The 17,147-nt window shown below is 40.7% G+C and overlaps 1 protein-coding gene across 2 annotated transcripts in view; it reads left to right on the forward strand.

Annotated features, from left to right (window-relative positions):
* Positions 1–359: 359 nt before the first annotated feature.
* Slc17a8 (solute carrier family 17 member 8) overlaps positions 360–17,147 on the forward strand; it is a 35,688-nt gene continuing 18,900 nt past the window's right edge. For both annotated transcript variants that reach the window (XM_090357732.1, XM_090357741.1), the window contains exons 1-4: positions 360–522; positions 9,185–9,441; positions 14,454–14,568; positions 16,790–16,904. In XM_090357732.1, coding sequence (XP_090213858.1) covers positions 422–522; positions 9,185–9,441; positions 14,454–14,568; positions 16,790–16,904 — 588 coding nt within the window. In that variant the 5' untranslated portion in view covers positions 360–421. The remainder of the gene's footprint in view (positions 523–9,184; positions 9,442–14,453; positions 14,569–16,789; positions 16,905–17,147) is intronic.

Here is a 17,147-nt window from a genome sequence, read left to right on the forward strand (position 1 = left end):
GCTGCTGTTGCTGCTGCTGCTGCTGCTGGTCTTAGGACCCTTGGTGGGCTGCAGCCCACTTCATCTTCTCCAGCTGCAGCCAGGGAGGGAGCCAGGCTGTGCTCAGTCTGAGACTGGCTGCCTGAGACAGCGGCCACAGGCTGCTGCTAGGCTTGTAGCTTTTGCTAGGAGCTGAATTCTCAGCCACAAAACCTCCAGCCTCTTTCCCCTCCAGACCCCTGGCGGGAGAGGAGAGAGTTGCCTCTTTTTGTATGATCTGGGCTGGGTTTCGCCTCCTTTTGATTTTAAGTAGTTCCCTTCCTGAGAACTGACTTGCAGGTGTTCAGCAGGAGAAAACAGTGATCTCCCGGAGTCGGAAGTGTGAGGAAAGATGAGAGCTTCTGGGAGCGACTGGTAAAGGCTTGGAGGTGCCTCATTCAAAATGCCTTTCAAAGCTTTTGATACCTTCAAAGAAAAAATTCTGAAACCTGGAAAAGAAGGAGTGAAGAATGCGGTGGGAGATTCACTGGGCATTTTACGAAGGTAAAGTTTAAATGCCAACTTTGGGGTGATTGCTAAGTAACTTCCCACTGCCACCGTGGAGAGACTTTGAAAGTTTATAAAATTATGTTATAAAATCTCCATTTTAATGAGGAGGGAGTGGGTGAGTCCAGTAGATGACTTTTGGAGCCATTTCTGTGTATGACTGGAGAGGGGGAAAAGATGTACCAAAATTAGATCAAAGGAGGAAACTCCTGGGACCAGTGTTCTATTATCAGCAGTTATTGATTCTGGTGCTACTGTATATGATATGGCTGGCACTGAATGAAAAAAGATACAGAGGAAGAGAGAAAAAGAATAGTTCATGTTGATTCAATATTGAAGACAAATATGATTATGCTTTGAGCAGAAAAACAATTTCAAAATTTTGAGCTCATTTTCACTGTGACGAAAGCAAAATCTTGGCAGAATTTTAGCTCATTATATAAAGTAGGCAAAGTGTTTTCCGATTGCCTATTTTTTAAACAGAAGGTAGCCTGAAATTAATATTCCTTAAGGAAAACATTTTTTTTTCTCCCAGTAGCAGGGTGAAACATTCAATATATTGTAAAATTGGATGTGGCTGTAGTCTAAATCTAACATGACTGTTTTTAATCTAAAAAATCTTGGTACAAAAGTTTGCCATAAATGAATGCATTGATGTGACACTTTAATTTGTTAATTTTTGCAAACAAAGTACATTTCTTGTGCAGTAGCATGACTTAAAAAAATCTCATATAAATATATGTGAAAAATACCCTTTGTAAGCCTTCTAAGTGTGGAGATAATGATTTCTAATCCTGGTGAATGAGAATGCCATCTTCTTTGAACTTTTCTGTCATCTCTTAAATTTAAGTTTTATGTTACCAGACTCCTTGTAGTTCTCTAATCAGTTTATTTCTTATGTTTGAAAATATGCATGCTCCTGTTGTTGTTTTTCATGATCATTCTTGATAAGCATGCCCAATAAGAGGTGAGGTTGGGCACTTTTATTCCTTTAGTAATTGAAAACAAAAGGGTTTCAATCAGCCATGGAAAATTATGGATAGATAGAAACCTAGCTTTGTGATAGCAGCAAAGCCAGCCAAATACAGAAAATGATTATAAAAGCAGTTTAAAAAGTGTTTTATCCTTCCGATGCAAACTCCCCAGGTAACCTCTTATTGTGCGGATATGTATTTGATAAGAAATACAAAGAGAAGACACAATGGCTTCATTGGCTCATTCAAGGGGTACAAAGGAAATCTTTGGACCATGGGACATTATAATCATCAAAGGCTCAACTCAGGAAATATTTTAAAAAAATACATAGGAATAGTCTTTTTTTTGACTCTGTATTCATTTATAATATCTTGGGTATAAGGAATAGTCTTTTTAAACTTCAGCTTCATTGCATTTTTTGGGGGAAATATTATTACCTTTTGTTTGTTTGTTTCCAATAGGATACTGGTCCTAAGAATGGATTTTGCTATGTTTTATGGAATCATTCCCCTGAAAAGTTCATGGAAGTGTATCATAAACAATAGATCAGCTAACAAAATGTTTGAGGCAGATAATAAACGAAATAAATGCTAGGTACTGTCAACTCTTATAATTTATACAATAGCTCTAGAAAAAAAAGCCAAACTTTAGCCTCTTTTTATTTTTCTTCAGGCATCACTGATTAGAAATGATTGACAAAGGAAGGGGATAGGAGAAAGCCATGGCTTGACCAGGTATCCAAATTGGTCCTCAGCTCTAGTGGTCTGTGAGCAGAGCATCAGAATGATAGAGACCATCCCTGCCCTGTCTTTGGTGTTAATCACAAGTCTATGAGATAACTGTATGTAAAAGACCTCTGATAAGATAGGCAGTTGCTCCTTACCTTATAGATGTTCATGTTATACCAGTGGACAGGTCAAGTGATATAAAGATCTGTGTTTTGTTTTGTAAACGGCCTTGAGAAGTTAGAACCCCTGCTTTCCACCTGAGCAGGCAGTGGAAGTCATAGATGTTTAATCATATTGGAGGCTGAGATCCCCATTCCAGTGGAATTCTTGAGCTACTTCTTAATCACAGAATGTACCTCCTGGTCAGGGCAGTGACAGCTCCACAGGGAAGCATTTGAGAGTTCACGCATGGGGTTGATTACAGGCAGGCATTATTATTTGGTTTCCTGGAGAACAGTCATTGATAAAAAAAAAAAACAAAACAAAACCCCAAAACCCCAGCTGAACAATCACTCTACTAAAAGAATGCCAAAGTTGATGAATCTAGTAAGAAGGAAGTATCATCACCTACAGTTTAGTTTTGGACTATATTCACATAACAGTTGTTATAAAATATGAGAAATTGGCCAGAAAAACCACACAGACATCCAGGTGCAGAGAACAAAGAAAAGATTTATTGCCAGCAAAGGGACCAGCAAGACCCCTTCTCATGAGACAGAAGAAGGTGCCAGCTATTGTGTTGGGTGACCTTTTAGGAGATTTTACTACTGTATATGGTCATGGCTGACCCAAGGAATGCCATCCCAGGCGATCTACATGACCTGTGGAGTTTAGGGGGCCCTTGCTGCCTTGTGTGGTTAGAGCTCAGCATCAAGAGACTATCTAATTATTTACTAAAGGGGCCTGGTACTGCCAAGGGAAAGAGCAAGCTAAGATAGGCGAGAGGGGCCACTGCTGCCTCCACCAGCAACAGTAAACTAGAAGATGAATATCTGGAAATGGATGTGTACATTGTTTGACTTCAGTGACAACGTGGCTCTCTTCAGATTGCATGCACCTAAAAGTAATAATAGTCTAGGCATTGTAAATTCATTTAATTCCATTAAGAACCCCAGAAAGAGTAGAGTATTATTATATTTACACTTTTATAGATGGGAAAACCAAGACACAGAGATGTCAAGGTCACACATCTTCTAAACTGCAGAGCTCGATCCCAAACCAAAGATGAGTTCCATCTTCATCTTTTTTTTTTTTAATTTAATTTAATTTTGTCAGTGTTAGGGCTTGAACTTGGGACCTGGGTGCTGTCCCTGAGCTCTTTTTCTCAAGGCCAACACTCTGTCAATTAAACTATAGGTGCCACTTATATTTCTCAGGTGGTTAATTGGAGATAAGAATCTCATGGACTTTTCTGCATAGGTTGGCTTTGAACGGGATCCTCAGATCTCAATCCTGATTAGGATTACAGGTGTGAGCCACTGGTGCCCTGCTTTCCTAACTGACACATAATCACTGTGCATACTTATGAAGTTTAGTGTAATAATTTGACACATGTATGCAACTTGCAAGTATTCAATCAGGGAATCTGGGAGAAGCTGCTCAGGCCTGAATTTCTAGCTAGTCAGGAAGCAGAGGTTAGTTCCATGGCAGTTTAATACATTTGTTACACAAACTGTTTTTTACACAAACAGTTGCATGTTGCAACCCTGGGTTCCAGTTGCTCTGACATCTTTTATTTCCCTGCATGTGTGATGTCAGATCATTTGGCTGAAGGCAGCATGGTTCTTTCTAACCAAGTCAGCTGCCTTTGCCAAAGGGCACCTCACCTACAGGTCACTTCACCCAGAGTTGAAGCCTATGTCCTTTGAGTGGCCTTCGAGGCCCAATATGATCTCTTAAATATATCTTAGCGTAAGGGTAACAGAAGCCACATTATAGTTTTTGAAATAATATACTTTTCTCTACGTTTATTGACAAATATGCTGCATTCATCAAAGTATTCGCTGTAATCAACAGGATCCATTTCAGCTACAGTGGATTGGAACTTAGGAAATCATGTCAGGAAGCGCTCAAGTAACCTGGGAGGAACAGTCCTGATGTTCTACAGCCAGTAGCTGCTCAGGCATAAAACCTCGAAATTCATACAGAATAATATAGAAGTTCATGTGTACGTAACAAAATGTTTATGTTTATATATTGACATTATAGATGTCTTACATCTATATGTACATATACACTCACAGAGAGCTGGAGGTTGGCAGATTTGTCACCAGTGATCCAGGCTTTGGGAATGAATAAAACAACAGACAAAATGAATCTTTCTCACACTATCTGCTGAGGCAAGGAACACCAGATCTGGTTGAATATTGGGGCAGGAGGCTGGGAATGTGGTTTAGTGGTAGAGTCCTTGCCTAGTAGGCATGAAGTTCTGGGTTTGATTCCTCAATACCAAATACACAGAAAAAGCCAGAGGTGGCGCTGTGGCTCAAGTGGTAGAGTGCTAGCCTTGAGCAAAAGAATCTCAGGGACAGTGCCGAGGCCCTGAGTTCAAGCCCCAGGACTGGCAAAAAAGCGGGGAGGGGGGAGGTAGGATAAAACAAAATTACCAGAAGGAAAACAAAGCCAATACAGGATTGAGTGACAGAGTGGATGGCTTATGACTGATGTCCTGGTAAGAAGAGGAAATCAAAGAGACATCAGGATGTGAGAGGCCATGTGATCTCACAGTGAGAAGACAACTGGAGGCCTCGGGAAAGCCAACTTTGATGATAGCTGCCTCCTGGATGCTTAGCCTCCGGACTCACAAAAGAAACTTTTATAGTTTAAGCTCCCCAGTCTGTAGTGTTTTGTTGTAGCAGTAAGCAAGCTTACTCTTCGAAGCAGCCTTCTGGTAGGGTCATATTTACTTAAAAAAAAAAATCTTGAGTTTTCCTCATATCGTCACTGACTTGCTATTCTACTGGAAGAAGGAAAGAGATGAAAAGACTTTGTCCACTGTCTCCTCTCTGGGCACTCTGTGGAGGTTTTTGTTTGGTTTTATTAATTATATTTGATCTCCCTTCCCCCTCTATATAGTCTTGAGATGGAGGCTATATCTCTATCTTTTTTTTTTTTTTTTGTGGGTCCTAGGGTTTGAACTCTGGGCCTGGGCATTGTCCCTGATCTCTTCAGCTCAAGGCTACTGCCCTACCACTTGAGCCACAGCTCCGCTTTCAGTTTTCTAGTGATTAATTGGAGATAAGAGTCTCAGGTTCTCTAGTGCCCGGGCTAGCTTTGAACCATGATCCTCAGATCTCATTCTCCTGAGTAGCTAGGATTATAGGTGTGAGCCACTGCGCCTTAGCTATATCTGTCTTATAGCTCAGAATCTATCCTGTAATGAATACCAGAAATAAGCAAGTAAGTAGATTTTTAAAACTGGTGAAATTATCAGCAAAGTTCTCACTTTGTACTCCAAACATTGATTTTATTTCCTAAAAATAAATCCAAATCTTCTCCAGAACTGGTGAGAACATTTGGGTTAGTTCTGGAAGGGCCTAGGGTCTACTTAGCATATCTGAAGGAATTAGGTCATGGGGTTCAGACACTTACTGGACAATGATACATGAGGACAGTAGTCGGGAGCCTCCCCTCCTGTGTTAAGGGCTGGAAACCCACAATCTGCAGCTTTCTATTTTTGGAGAAACAACAATGACAGTCACTGGAAAGAATGAAGATTCTCTGATCTAAAAGACAACGCAAGCAAACATGGAGAGAACACTGGATGGGGTAACTAGCTATTATAGATAATTAAAGTCCTCTATTTCTTTAGAAAAGACTTCATTTTTTACTTTCTTATTCTTCACTAACTTTCCCCTCTCTCATCCTTCTATAAAGTTTGTTTCTGGGCAGGGATGAATAGATCTTTACCTTGTTTCTAAGCTTTTCAAGTCCACAATGATGGCTGGGATTGACCTGAAAGATTCTTCTATTCAGCTGAGTGAGAATTCCCTATGTCCAGAAACCCTACTGAGCCCAGAGAATAAAGATGATGAGGAGATGGCTCTTGCCTTCTGCACATTCATAATGTGGGAGAAATCTTTGTGTATAAGAATCAGCAAGTATTTACTTACTACCTACTACCCTCATGAAAACTAACTGAATATGACAAGTGCTATAAGAGAAGAATGTAACAAACAGTAAAATACTGCTAAGTGCTATAATGGAAGAATGTAATAAATAGTAAAATACTGCTGGTGTAGCTTCAAGGTGGAGTATGTGGTTAGCATGCCTGCAGTCGTGGACTGATTTCAGGGACCCTGAAATGGAAAACTAAAAGAACCCAAAGGAAAATATCAAAGATGTGTCGATTCTAACATTTAGTCTTTGGCAGTAACAGTTTACTCTTGGTAGCATAGCCACATTTCATCTTAACAAAAACTCTGGGAAAAAGGGTGAGATTATTCAAAAGAAGGGTTCTTGGCCTGGCGTACGTGTCTGTAACCCCTCTATTTTTTTTAGCATGTTCAAATAAAATGAAATTTTTAAGAAGCTCTGGGAGATAGGACTGTATTTATTATACAAGTGAGGAAATATGGTCAGAAAGACTAAGTTAATTGTCTTAAACTCAGAGCCAGCAGAGCTGAGAATCACATTAGCTTACCTGACTGCCCAAAGCCTTGTGTGTTTCCTTATACAGGCAATCTACTTCTCAGTCTTCTTCCGTAAGCTTGCCTCTGCAAGAAATAAAATATTATTATTGCCATTATTACTTTACATGTTTTGCCTTATTAGGGATCAAAGCCCTTGAACATGGTAGGCAAGCTCACTTCACTGCCAGTATTTTAATGTTTCTAAAGCAAAGCACTTCAAGAAATGAATGGCAGGAGTGTAGAAAAGTCCTGTTTGGGGGTAGCTATTAGTGGGAGGTGGGCTGGAGGATGGAGAGGGTGGAAGGAGGATGCATGTGGTCATGGTACTTTCTATACAGTTAACAAATTGGAGCAAGAAGACTTATTCAAAATGTCATAAGAAGAAGGGTGGGAGGTGATGGAGAAAGATGGAGGAGGTGAGTCTTAACATTGTAAACATATACTGAAATGTCTCAATGGAACCCTTGGGCAACTAATATATGCTAGTAAAATGTTTTTTAAAAACAATTGAATCTGATTCTGAGGCTCTGGCTGTTGGGAAGTAAATTTCAGTCTGTCTGGGTGACTCCCATGTTGCTTCATGGAGACAGGGTCTACATGACTCACTGACAACTGGGGCAGTAAGTATCTCCACTTGTTCATCCACATTTTCTCCTGATCTCTTATTTCTTTGAAGTGGTGGCTTAGCTTTCACAGCAGGTAAGGGAGATTTGGGACTGATGCCCAGTCCTCATATGCAGTCCCATATTTATTCCTCATATCTGATCTCCCACTGGGCAGATGCTAAGAGAAGGTGGCTTCAGATCAGGTAAGTCAAGGCCCTGGAAACCAGGGAGCCACAGCTGCTGCTGCTGCTGCTGCTGCTGCTGCTGCTGCTGCTGCTGCTTCTTCTTCTTCTTCTTCTTCTTCTTCTTCTTCTTCTTCTTCTTCTTCTTCTTCTTCTTCTTCTTTTTTTGTGGATAGCTTTTTTTTTCTCACTACTTTCCTTCTTTCTCCAGCCCCTGCCCCAGAGTGTTGTATTTTCTCTCAGGGAATTGGGGGCTTAGGCCATCTAAGAAGCATAGCAAGACTGGACTAGGTACATAAGAGACTTACAGAGGGAAAATGGAGATGAGAGTGAGCAAGGAGAGCATTCAGACAAGGTTAGGTAGAAGAGTTTGAGGCAGTACTAAGAGGTTTTAGCAAAGCCAGTGGGGAGTCCTGGAACTAGTTGCCTTAGTGGAGTCTTGCCTCTTGCAGGGAAGGGCTTTCCTAAGTTCTTGCAAACCTTATGAGAAAGCAAGGCTGCTTGCTTTGAGAAAAGCCTGTCCCAGTGCCAAAGCTGTGGTAGAATCAGAGTGCAGCAGCTGGGGCTGGCTTCAATTAAGCTCCTCAAAAGCCCTATAGTGCCTGAAAATACCACTATTTATTACTCTCCATTTACAGCATCTGCATGCTCATGCTAAGTTTAGGACAAGTAATATTATTAGTAGCAAAAATAACAGTACTTACTGTTTATTAATATAAATCTCTGCACTAAATCATTTAAATGTTATTCATTAACCCTATGAAATAAGACTATGATTAGCCCACTTGAAAGATGGGGATGGGGACTCTGTCTTGAAAACAACCAACACAAAGAAATGTCTACCTACTATGTTTGAGACCCTGAGTTCAAACTCCACTACTGCAAAAAATAAAAAAAATTAAAAGAAAAGTTAAATTCATTGAAGGACCATTACATCCCCTTTAGAAGGGAACTCAGCTTGAATGAAAGATGTTTCTTAAGGATCACCTCTTTAAAAGATCTACCCAAAGAAGAAAGGCTAGCCAGCCCGTTGTGATTTAAAAAATATGCCTCCTTACCTTACATAGCAGAAGACTTAAAACTTGTTTTTTTATTAAACCTTAGTCAAGAAAGTTCGTTTATTTGATGTTTTTCTGAGTATCTTTTCAGCAAGTTTCCAGTGACTCCAATTAAGATCAAAGAAAACGGCTGGATCTTCCATGTGGAAGTTCAATGCAGGACATAAACTCTGAATTTGGGTTTATGTTCCATTTCAAATGAAGTTTCTTCACCTATAAAAATGATATATTGGGGTGGGGTTGAAAAAAATGATATATTAACTTGTGGGGGTGTTATGCGATCTAAATGATTTAATATCATAAAAGCCCAACATAATATCTGGTACATCAATAATATTGACCATTATGATTACAATAATAATAATAATAACTTAAAATGTAGGCTGCATCCCACTCAGTATAATTTTTCTTTTCACGGAGTACCTGTTTTATTCCTCTAATCTTGGCTTTTGTTTTCTGTCCATTTCTTTCCTTTTGTAGAAAAATTGATGGGACCAGTGAAGGAGAGGATAACATTGAGCTGAATGAAGAGGGAAGGCCCGTGCAGACAGCCCTGCCCAGCCCCCCATGGTGTGACTGCCATTGCGGTGGCATCCCCAAGCGTTATATCATCGCCATCATGAGTGGGCTAGGATTCTGCATTTCCTTTGGGATTCGGTGCAATCTTGGAGTGGCCATTGTGGAAATGGTCAACAATAGCACTGTGTATGTGGATGGGAAACCAGAGATTCAGGTTGGTATCAATTTATGGCAGACTTTGCTGCATGAAAGACAGGACTGCAGGTCATTCATTGTGATGAAAATGTAGAGTGACAATCATGTGTTGGGCTCTAGATGATGAACAACACAGACTGAGCCCTTGTCCTCATGGAGACAAAAAAATATGTCTACACTTTTAATTTAATAATTAGGAATTAGGGCTGAGGTTGCAGCTCAGTGGTAAGTGATGACAATTTGGGGGTTGCATTGCTCCATTGCTGGGGTACACAGAATCCTCAGGTTCATGTGAAGATCTCGCACAGCCTGATGTCATGAAAGAATTCCCAGAGAAAATGATGGATGGACTAGAGGAAGAGGAATTTGATGAGGTGGGAAGAAGAATGTTTGAAGAATGTGTGTTATTGTGGGGGGGGGGGGAAGAAAGCGAGGAAGAGAGAGAAATAGAACAAGAATACATAATATGTTTCAGGACCTCAGACAGCCATGCACGAACCTCTTTGGAAACTTGTTGATACCATAAGAACCCTTTATTAAAATGAACATTTTCAATTCTTTTTTTGGGAGGCAGGTGTACCAGCCTTGGGGCTTGAAATTAGGGTCTGGGCACTGTTCCTGAGCTTTTGTGTTCAGGGCTAGCACTCTACCCCTTGGGCTGCAACTCCAATACTGGCTTTAAAATTTTTTTTTGCTGGTTAATTGAAGATAAGAGTCTTAGGGTCTTTACTACCTGGGCTTTGACCCTTGAACCTCAGATGTCAGCCTTCTGAGTAGCTGAGATTACAAGTGTTGAGCCATCATACTCCGCACATTTTAAATTCTTAAAGTCCAAAACAAGATGATTAGGAGGGGATGGGAGGAGGGAAATAGGGACAAAAGCAGAAGAAGGGTATCAGTGTGTGAGAGGTAATGCATCTACCATCTGGCGAATGTAACTGCAACCCCTTTATACATTACCTTGATAATAAAAAATAAAATCAAAAAAATAAATTCTTAAAGTCCAGAGGATTATAAAGGAAGTTATTACTCTACAAGCTGTGCTTGAAAGGTGTTACGTGACCAAAAGCCTGTACTGTTTTGTATCCTATATGACTTTCCAAGGCGTGTGCTGTAGGATGTCTTCTTTTCTGGACTAAAAAGATGGCAGCAGGCTCTCTTTGCCACATCTATTAGCATTATCTGAACCAGTCTCCTGCCAAACATAGGCCTGGGACAATTTGATATTGGTCCATTAAAAGAAGTCTTTAGTTGGCCAGCAGGATTTTTTTTTTTAGTCAGTTCCAAGGCTTGACCTCAGGGCCTGAGTGCTGTCCTTGGGCTTTTTCAAGGCCAGACCTCTATCACTTGAGCCACAGCATCATTTCCAGTCCTTTCTATGCATGTGGTAACAAGGAATCGAACCTAGGTCTTTGTGCATGCTAGGCAAGCACTCTACCTCTAGGTCAAACTCCTGGTGGGCTGCAGGATTTTTTTTAATAGATTATTTATTTATTTATTTATTTTTGCCAGTCCTGGGCTTGAGCTCAGGGCCTGAGCACTGTCCTTGGACTTTCTCAAGGATAGAGCTCTACCACTTGAGCCTCAGCACCACTTCTGGCTTTTTTCTAGGCTAAATTCCCGGCCCTGGGCTGCAGGATTTTTGTTTGTTCACTAAGAGATTATTCTAAGCAGAGAAAGTTCATGCCTGTAATCCTAGCTACCCAGGAGGCTGAGCTCTGAGGATCAAGGTCAAAGCCAGCCCAGGCACAAAAGGACCTGAGACTCTTATCTCCAGTTAACCTCTAGAAAATGAGAAGTAAGGCTTGGCTCAAGGCTAGGGTGGTAGCCTTGAGCTGAAGAGCTCAGGGACAGCGCCCAGGCCAAGTTCAAGCCCCATGACCCACAAAAAAAAAAAAAAAAAAGATTATTCTGCCAAACAAAAATAGCACCATAGAGATTCTTCTAACCAGTTTCCTTTTGATGCCACAGCAGAATCTGTCTTTTATTTGTGGGGGTGGGGGGATTAAAGTGGAGGGAAGGATAGTGGTAGAGGAGCTTATCATGTATTTCTTAAATAAAGAATGATGTATATTAGTGAGGTTTCAGATGTGTATCGTGTGCATTCTCTCAGCCTTTTGTGAGCAAGGCCAGCTAATTAAAGCATGTCTGCTGAAGCCCAGATCAAAATGAGATGCTGTTTTGCATTTGTTTGTTGCTTGAAAAGATAGGCCCAGGTCAATAGAGTTGGCTTTGAGGCATATAGAAAAGACATTTTGATAAACCCAAGGAACAATGATAGTCTGTCGTTTCAAGTTTCTATGGTTTTGTCCTCTGGAGTCTTAGAAGAAATGATTAAAATTGGAACTATGTTTTATGCCATCGTGTCTGGCTTCAAGAGTAGTTTAGTAGCTCCTGCATTAACTCCAGTTTATAGCGGTCATTTCTCTCTCCTGTTCAAATAGGACAAAACTTAGGTGTCAGCTAGGTATGCCTGCTAGAATGACAAAGTGCTCCCAAATGATATTTTTTTTTGTTGGTTTTATGTAGGAAAAACCTAGGCACTTAGCACTCAAATAGTTTGGAATCCTCATTCTCAAAAGGAGCGACATGTTCAGTATGACTAGGTGAATGTTTTTTCCCCTGTGCTGGTGCTGAGGCTTGAATACAGGGCGTGGCTCTGGATGCTGTCTTTTAGCTTTCTCACTCAAGATTGATGCTCTATTATTTGAACCAAACCTCCATTTCTAGCTTTTTTTGGTGGTTAATTGGAGGTAAACGTTTCATGGATTTTCCTGCCTGAACTGGCTTCAGACTATGATCCTTAGATTTCGATCCTTTGAGTAGCTAGGATTACAGGCATACACCACCAGCACACAGATAGATAAATCTTTTGAAATATGTGGTCTATGGGCTATGGGTAACATCATCTGCCTAGTGGGTTCATTTAATGCCTAGCAGCTCAAACATACATGCATGTGCGCGCGCGCACACACACACACACACACACACACACTTGATATATGTCCTAAAAGTGGTAAGAAGGCTGATTTTAACTGGTGTGTGTATAAACACGTATCCATTTAGGCTAGAATTTATGTCCATTTAGACTAGGATTTAAGAGATCTTGATATTATTTCCTATTATGGTCAGGACTTATTTCAAAATTGACTATTAACTGGGTGCTGGTGGCTCATGCCTGTAATCCTAGTTACTCAGAAGGCTGAGATTTGAGAATTGTGACTTGAAGCTAATCTGGACAGGAAAGTCCTGTACACCTCTTATTTCCAATTAACCAGCAAAAAGCCAGAAACACAATTGTGGCTTAAGTAGTAGAGCACCAGCCTGGGGCAAAAAAACTGAGGGAGAGCACTCTGGCCATGAGTTCAAGCCCTAATACTGGGCACAAATAAAAATGGACTTGTTTTTAGCCTTGAAGTCTTTAGCATATTGCCCTTGTGTCCTGATCAAGGACTGCTGATTATGAAAATTGAAGTGCAGCAAAACAAGCACAGATTGACAAGGGATTACTGCAGGGCTGAAGAAGTCTCATGAGAGCTGTGTGCAGAAAGCAAGTCAGTGTATGCTGTGGCCTGGACAGGGAGACCCAGCCTACGATGGCACTGAAGTCCGCTGTACCACTGAGGAAGGAAGACAAGTCTGTGTAAATCTTCCTTCAGTAGGAACAGAGAAGTGCAGAATGGGGCTTTCTTCTCAGAGGGTCTACAAAGTGCTTTGCTAGAGTCTCTGGTCAGCCAGTCCTCACCTGCCATCTCTCACCTGCTTCTCCATGTCTGCTCCATTTTTCTGGATCTCTCCATGAACTGCTTTCTGACTTTTTCTCTGGCTTCTCCATGCTAGAGCTGAATTCCATCAACCTGCCTCGGCAGAGAGCTGGCTGATTTACTCAGTCTTGATTCCATGTTCCTTGGGACTTCAGTTCAAGTACCTGCTATTGTTTAACTAGAATCTTAGTTTCTAAGTAATTGACTGATCTCCGTGTGTGTGTGTGTGTGTGTGTGTGTGTGTGTGTATGTGTGTGTGTGATAGAAGAGAGAGAGAGAGAGAGAGAGAGAGAGAGAGAGAGAGAAAGAGAGAGAGAGAGAGAGAGAGAGAGAGAGAGAGAGAGAGAGAGAGAGAGAGAGAGAGAGAGAGAGAGAGAGAGAAGGGAGGTGTTGAGTGAGTCTAGCCTATGAGTTAGCTCTCTCTACTCTGCTGTCCAGTCAACCGTGGTGGTCAGCCGGGAGAAATATGCTTCTGATTGGAAGGGTGACAGAATCCTTTTGGAACTGTGAATTGTGTAATGGGAGAGCAGGACTGACATTTTAATTGTGCTCATTGCCTTTACCACATTGTAAAATGGAAATAAATGGACTGATTTGCAGACAAAATGAGATTGTTTATATGAAGTACCTATTTTAGTTCCTCATGACTACCAAAAAAATGACCACAAACTTGATGGATTCAAACAACAGAAATTTATTTGCTTGTGGTTGCAGAGACCAGAAGTCTGGAATCAAATGTTGATAGTGCTTTAAATCCTCTTTCAGCTTCCAGGGCTCCAGGAGCCCAGTTGTTTATGACTGTATCACTCCAGGTCCTTTCTCTTCTCTGTGTGTCTTCTCTTCTATCCTTCCCCTGCCTCTGTCTGTGTCTCTCTGTCTCTGTGTCTCTGTGTCTCTGTCTCTGTCTCTGTCTCTCTCTGTCTCTCTCTCTCTGTTCCTCCCTTCCTCCCTCCCTCCCTCCCTCCCTTTTTGACTTTCTCTTCTAAGAACATTTCACTGGATTTAGGACCTGGTTGGATAATCCAAGATACCTATGTCAAGATCCTTGACTTATATCCACACAGACCTGTTTTCTAAATGAAGCAGAAGTAGCAGGTTTCAGAAATTTGATGGGGATATCTTTTGGGGATATACTTCAGCTTTCCACAATATCCTGTAGAGTATTTGGCTTACTTTCATCATGGTTCCTGCTTGAGACTGTTTTTATTTTTATGTTTGCTTTATTTTTGGCTTCCCAACACATCTGGATCTCATTTCTTTTTTCCAGATAGCACAATTTAATTGGGATCCGGAGACAGTAGGCCTTATCCATGGATCTTTCTTCTGGGGTTATATAGTAACACAAATTCCAGGTGGCTTCATTTCAAACAAGTTTGCTGCGAACAGGTAAGACATATATTGACATGAGTGCTTACCAGGCTGTATTTCACCTTTCCACAATACCTAGTAGAGTGTTTGGCTTCCATTGAAATGGTTCATATTTGAGACTGTTATAAATCTTTTTACAATGTAATCTGTACTTTAAAATAAATCTGCACAATTGAGCCAGGAGTTTGGCCTAGTGGTAGAGTGCTTGCCCAGCATGCACAAAGACCTAGGTTCAATTCCTTGGTACCACATACATAGAAAAATGCTGGGAATGGTGCTGTGATTCAAGTGGTAGAGCACTAGCCTTGAGAAATTCCAAGGATAGTGCTCAGGCCCAGAGCTCAAGCCCCAGACTGGCAAAAAAAAATCTGCACAATTGGTTTTCAATTTAGGAGATTCAGGGAGAAAAAAACAGGAACTATTCAGATAGATATATGTTAGAGATGTGGCTCTCAAATGAACCTGCTCTTGAATCTCTTGCCTTCCAAAAAATATCAGTGTTACTTGCAACTCACTGTTCATTTGGTCAAAAGAGAAATTAACTTTGAGCCAGGGAAAAACCATTCTTGGCTCCTCATTAGCTTGTTGAGTTACTGCTATAGAATTGCATTCTTTTCCTCTCTGACCCTTAGTTTCTCATCTATGACAGGAAACATTGGAATAAATTGTGTTTGTTCCTCTCACTGATGATGGTCTGTGATTCTTATGCTAAGAATTTATGTACCTATGCTAAGTACTTATGCTAAGTAACACAAAGGTTCCACCTTGTGTTCATTAAGGGCTGGCTTTTAGATAATAAAATATGCCTTTTTGGGGGGCTGAAGTTCCAATTTAGTGCTTTAGATGCAAGTGGCTCTACCACTTGAATCTTGTCTCCAGCCAAAGATTTGCCCATAAAAGGGGTTTGAGAAGTTGAGTGTTTTAATAATTATGAGTTGTCTCAAAAGTAGTGAGGCCTCTGCCATTAGAGATATTCAAGCACAAGAAGGTGGCCACTTGGGGGAGATGTTGTAAAATGTATCATGCACCTCAAATATTTTCAGGTCCTTTCTAATATGTTTCTCATATGGCTTTACATAAACTGATTTTTTTTTAAACTCAGAAAAAAATTCATTCTATGGTTGTGAAATCAACATAGTGATTTACCAATAAACATTTTCAAGAGAGAGGGATGGAAGAGAAAATAGTCAAATGAGACAGAAAATAAGATAGAAACATAAAGGGAAGTATTATTGAAACTTATTTCTATTTCATTTGTGTGTAAGGATAGCCTGGGCTGTGAAGTGAGCTCTATTTTATAAGTCAAGGTCAAGGCATTTGAAAGCCACCACCATGAGATCTAAAACTGCAAGAACTATAACTGCCTTTCCTATGTTCGTTCTGAATATCTTTAAGTAGTTGTACAAAGGAGTTGCCATTCACTGAGTCATCCATCACTTCCTCATTCCATAACACAGTACATTTTGGCCAATACCACCTTTTTCAACATTCTCACCCACTCCTTCTACCTTATGTTCTTCTCTAATTTGTATCTCTTATTGTTACTTACCTATTGTACTCTTTTTTTTTAAAGAAATCAAATATGGGTTGCTTTTGTCTCGGTTACACTTCTGCCCAAATAAAATTACATATAATGTGATTTTTACAGCATACTGCCGATAGCATGTGGGAAGAGGCAAGATGCTACCTCCTTCTCTTGACCACCAGTGAACCCTGGGCAGGGGAGGGAGGAAAAAGCAAGTGTTACTGGCAGGGTGCTGGTGGTACTGGTGTGTTGAGACAGGCATACAACTTGTTTGGTGCTTGGCTGGTCCTAGGTTATAAGATGATTACTAGATAGTCATTACTTCCCCTTGTGGTCTACTGAAAGCAGAGTGGAGAGCAAGTGGCATAGTTCCAAACATAAAGAAGTCAGAGGTAAAAGAGATGTTCAGTTGGATGGAAGCATGTAGAATGGTGGATGTCCAGTGAATTCTCTTCAACCTGGTCATTCTGTACCAATCCGAGGCATCCTCTAAGCAGGATATCCCTGCATTGCTATACAGGTGTTCCTAATTGGTCCATGGACTTAAACTTGGAGCTCAAAGCAGCCCAGGAGTCTAGCTTGAACATATTGGATCCCAACAATTAATGCCTCTGTAATTTCTACGGTGAACTTTCATGAACTGTTAGGTTGGTTTAACTGGAGAACCTCATTCTTCATTGTACGATTCAATAACACCATGTTTTGTTTTCTTAGGGTCTTTGGAGCTGCCATTTTCTTAACATCAACCTTGAACATGTTCATTCCTTCTGCGGCCAGAGTGCATTATGGCTGTGTCATGGGTGTCAGAATTTTGCAGGGCCTAGTGGAGGTAGGAGAGAGACTTTCCTTCAAGGTTTTCACATTGCCCGGAACAGCATGGTTCTCAAAAAACTGCTTTGACTCAGTCTTTCTTTCTTTCTTTCTTTTTTCTTTCTTTCTTTCTTTCTTTCTTTCTTTCTTTCTTTCTTTCTTTCTTTCTTTCTTTTTTTAAATCTCCATCATGTCCTGCCACCTCAGTTTTCTGGGGATGGCTCTGATTGTGACTACTTCAATTACATTGTCTTACATGATT

Source organism: Megascapheus bottae, chromosome 2 (genome assembly GCF_031878675.1).
Source record: "Megascapheus bottae isolate mThoBot1 chromosome 2, mThoBot2.hap1, whole genome shotgun sequence".
Taxonomy (NCBI): Eukaryota; Metazoa; Chordata; class Mammalia; order Rodentia; family Geomyidae; genus Megascapheus; species Megascapheus bottae.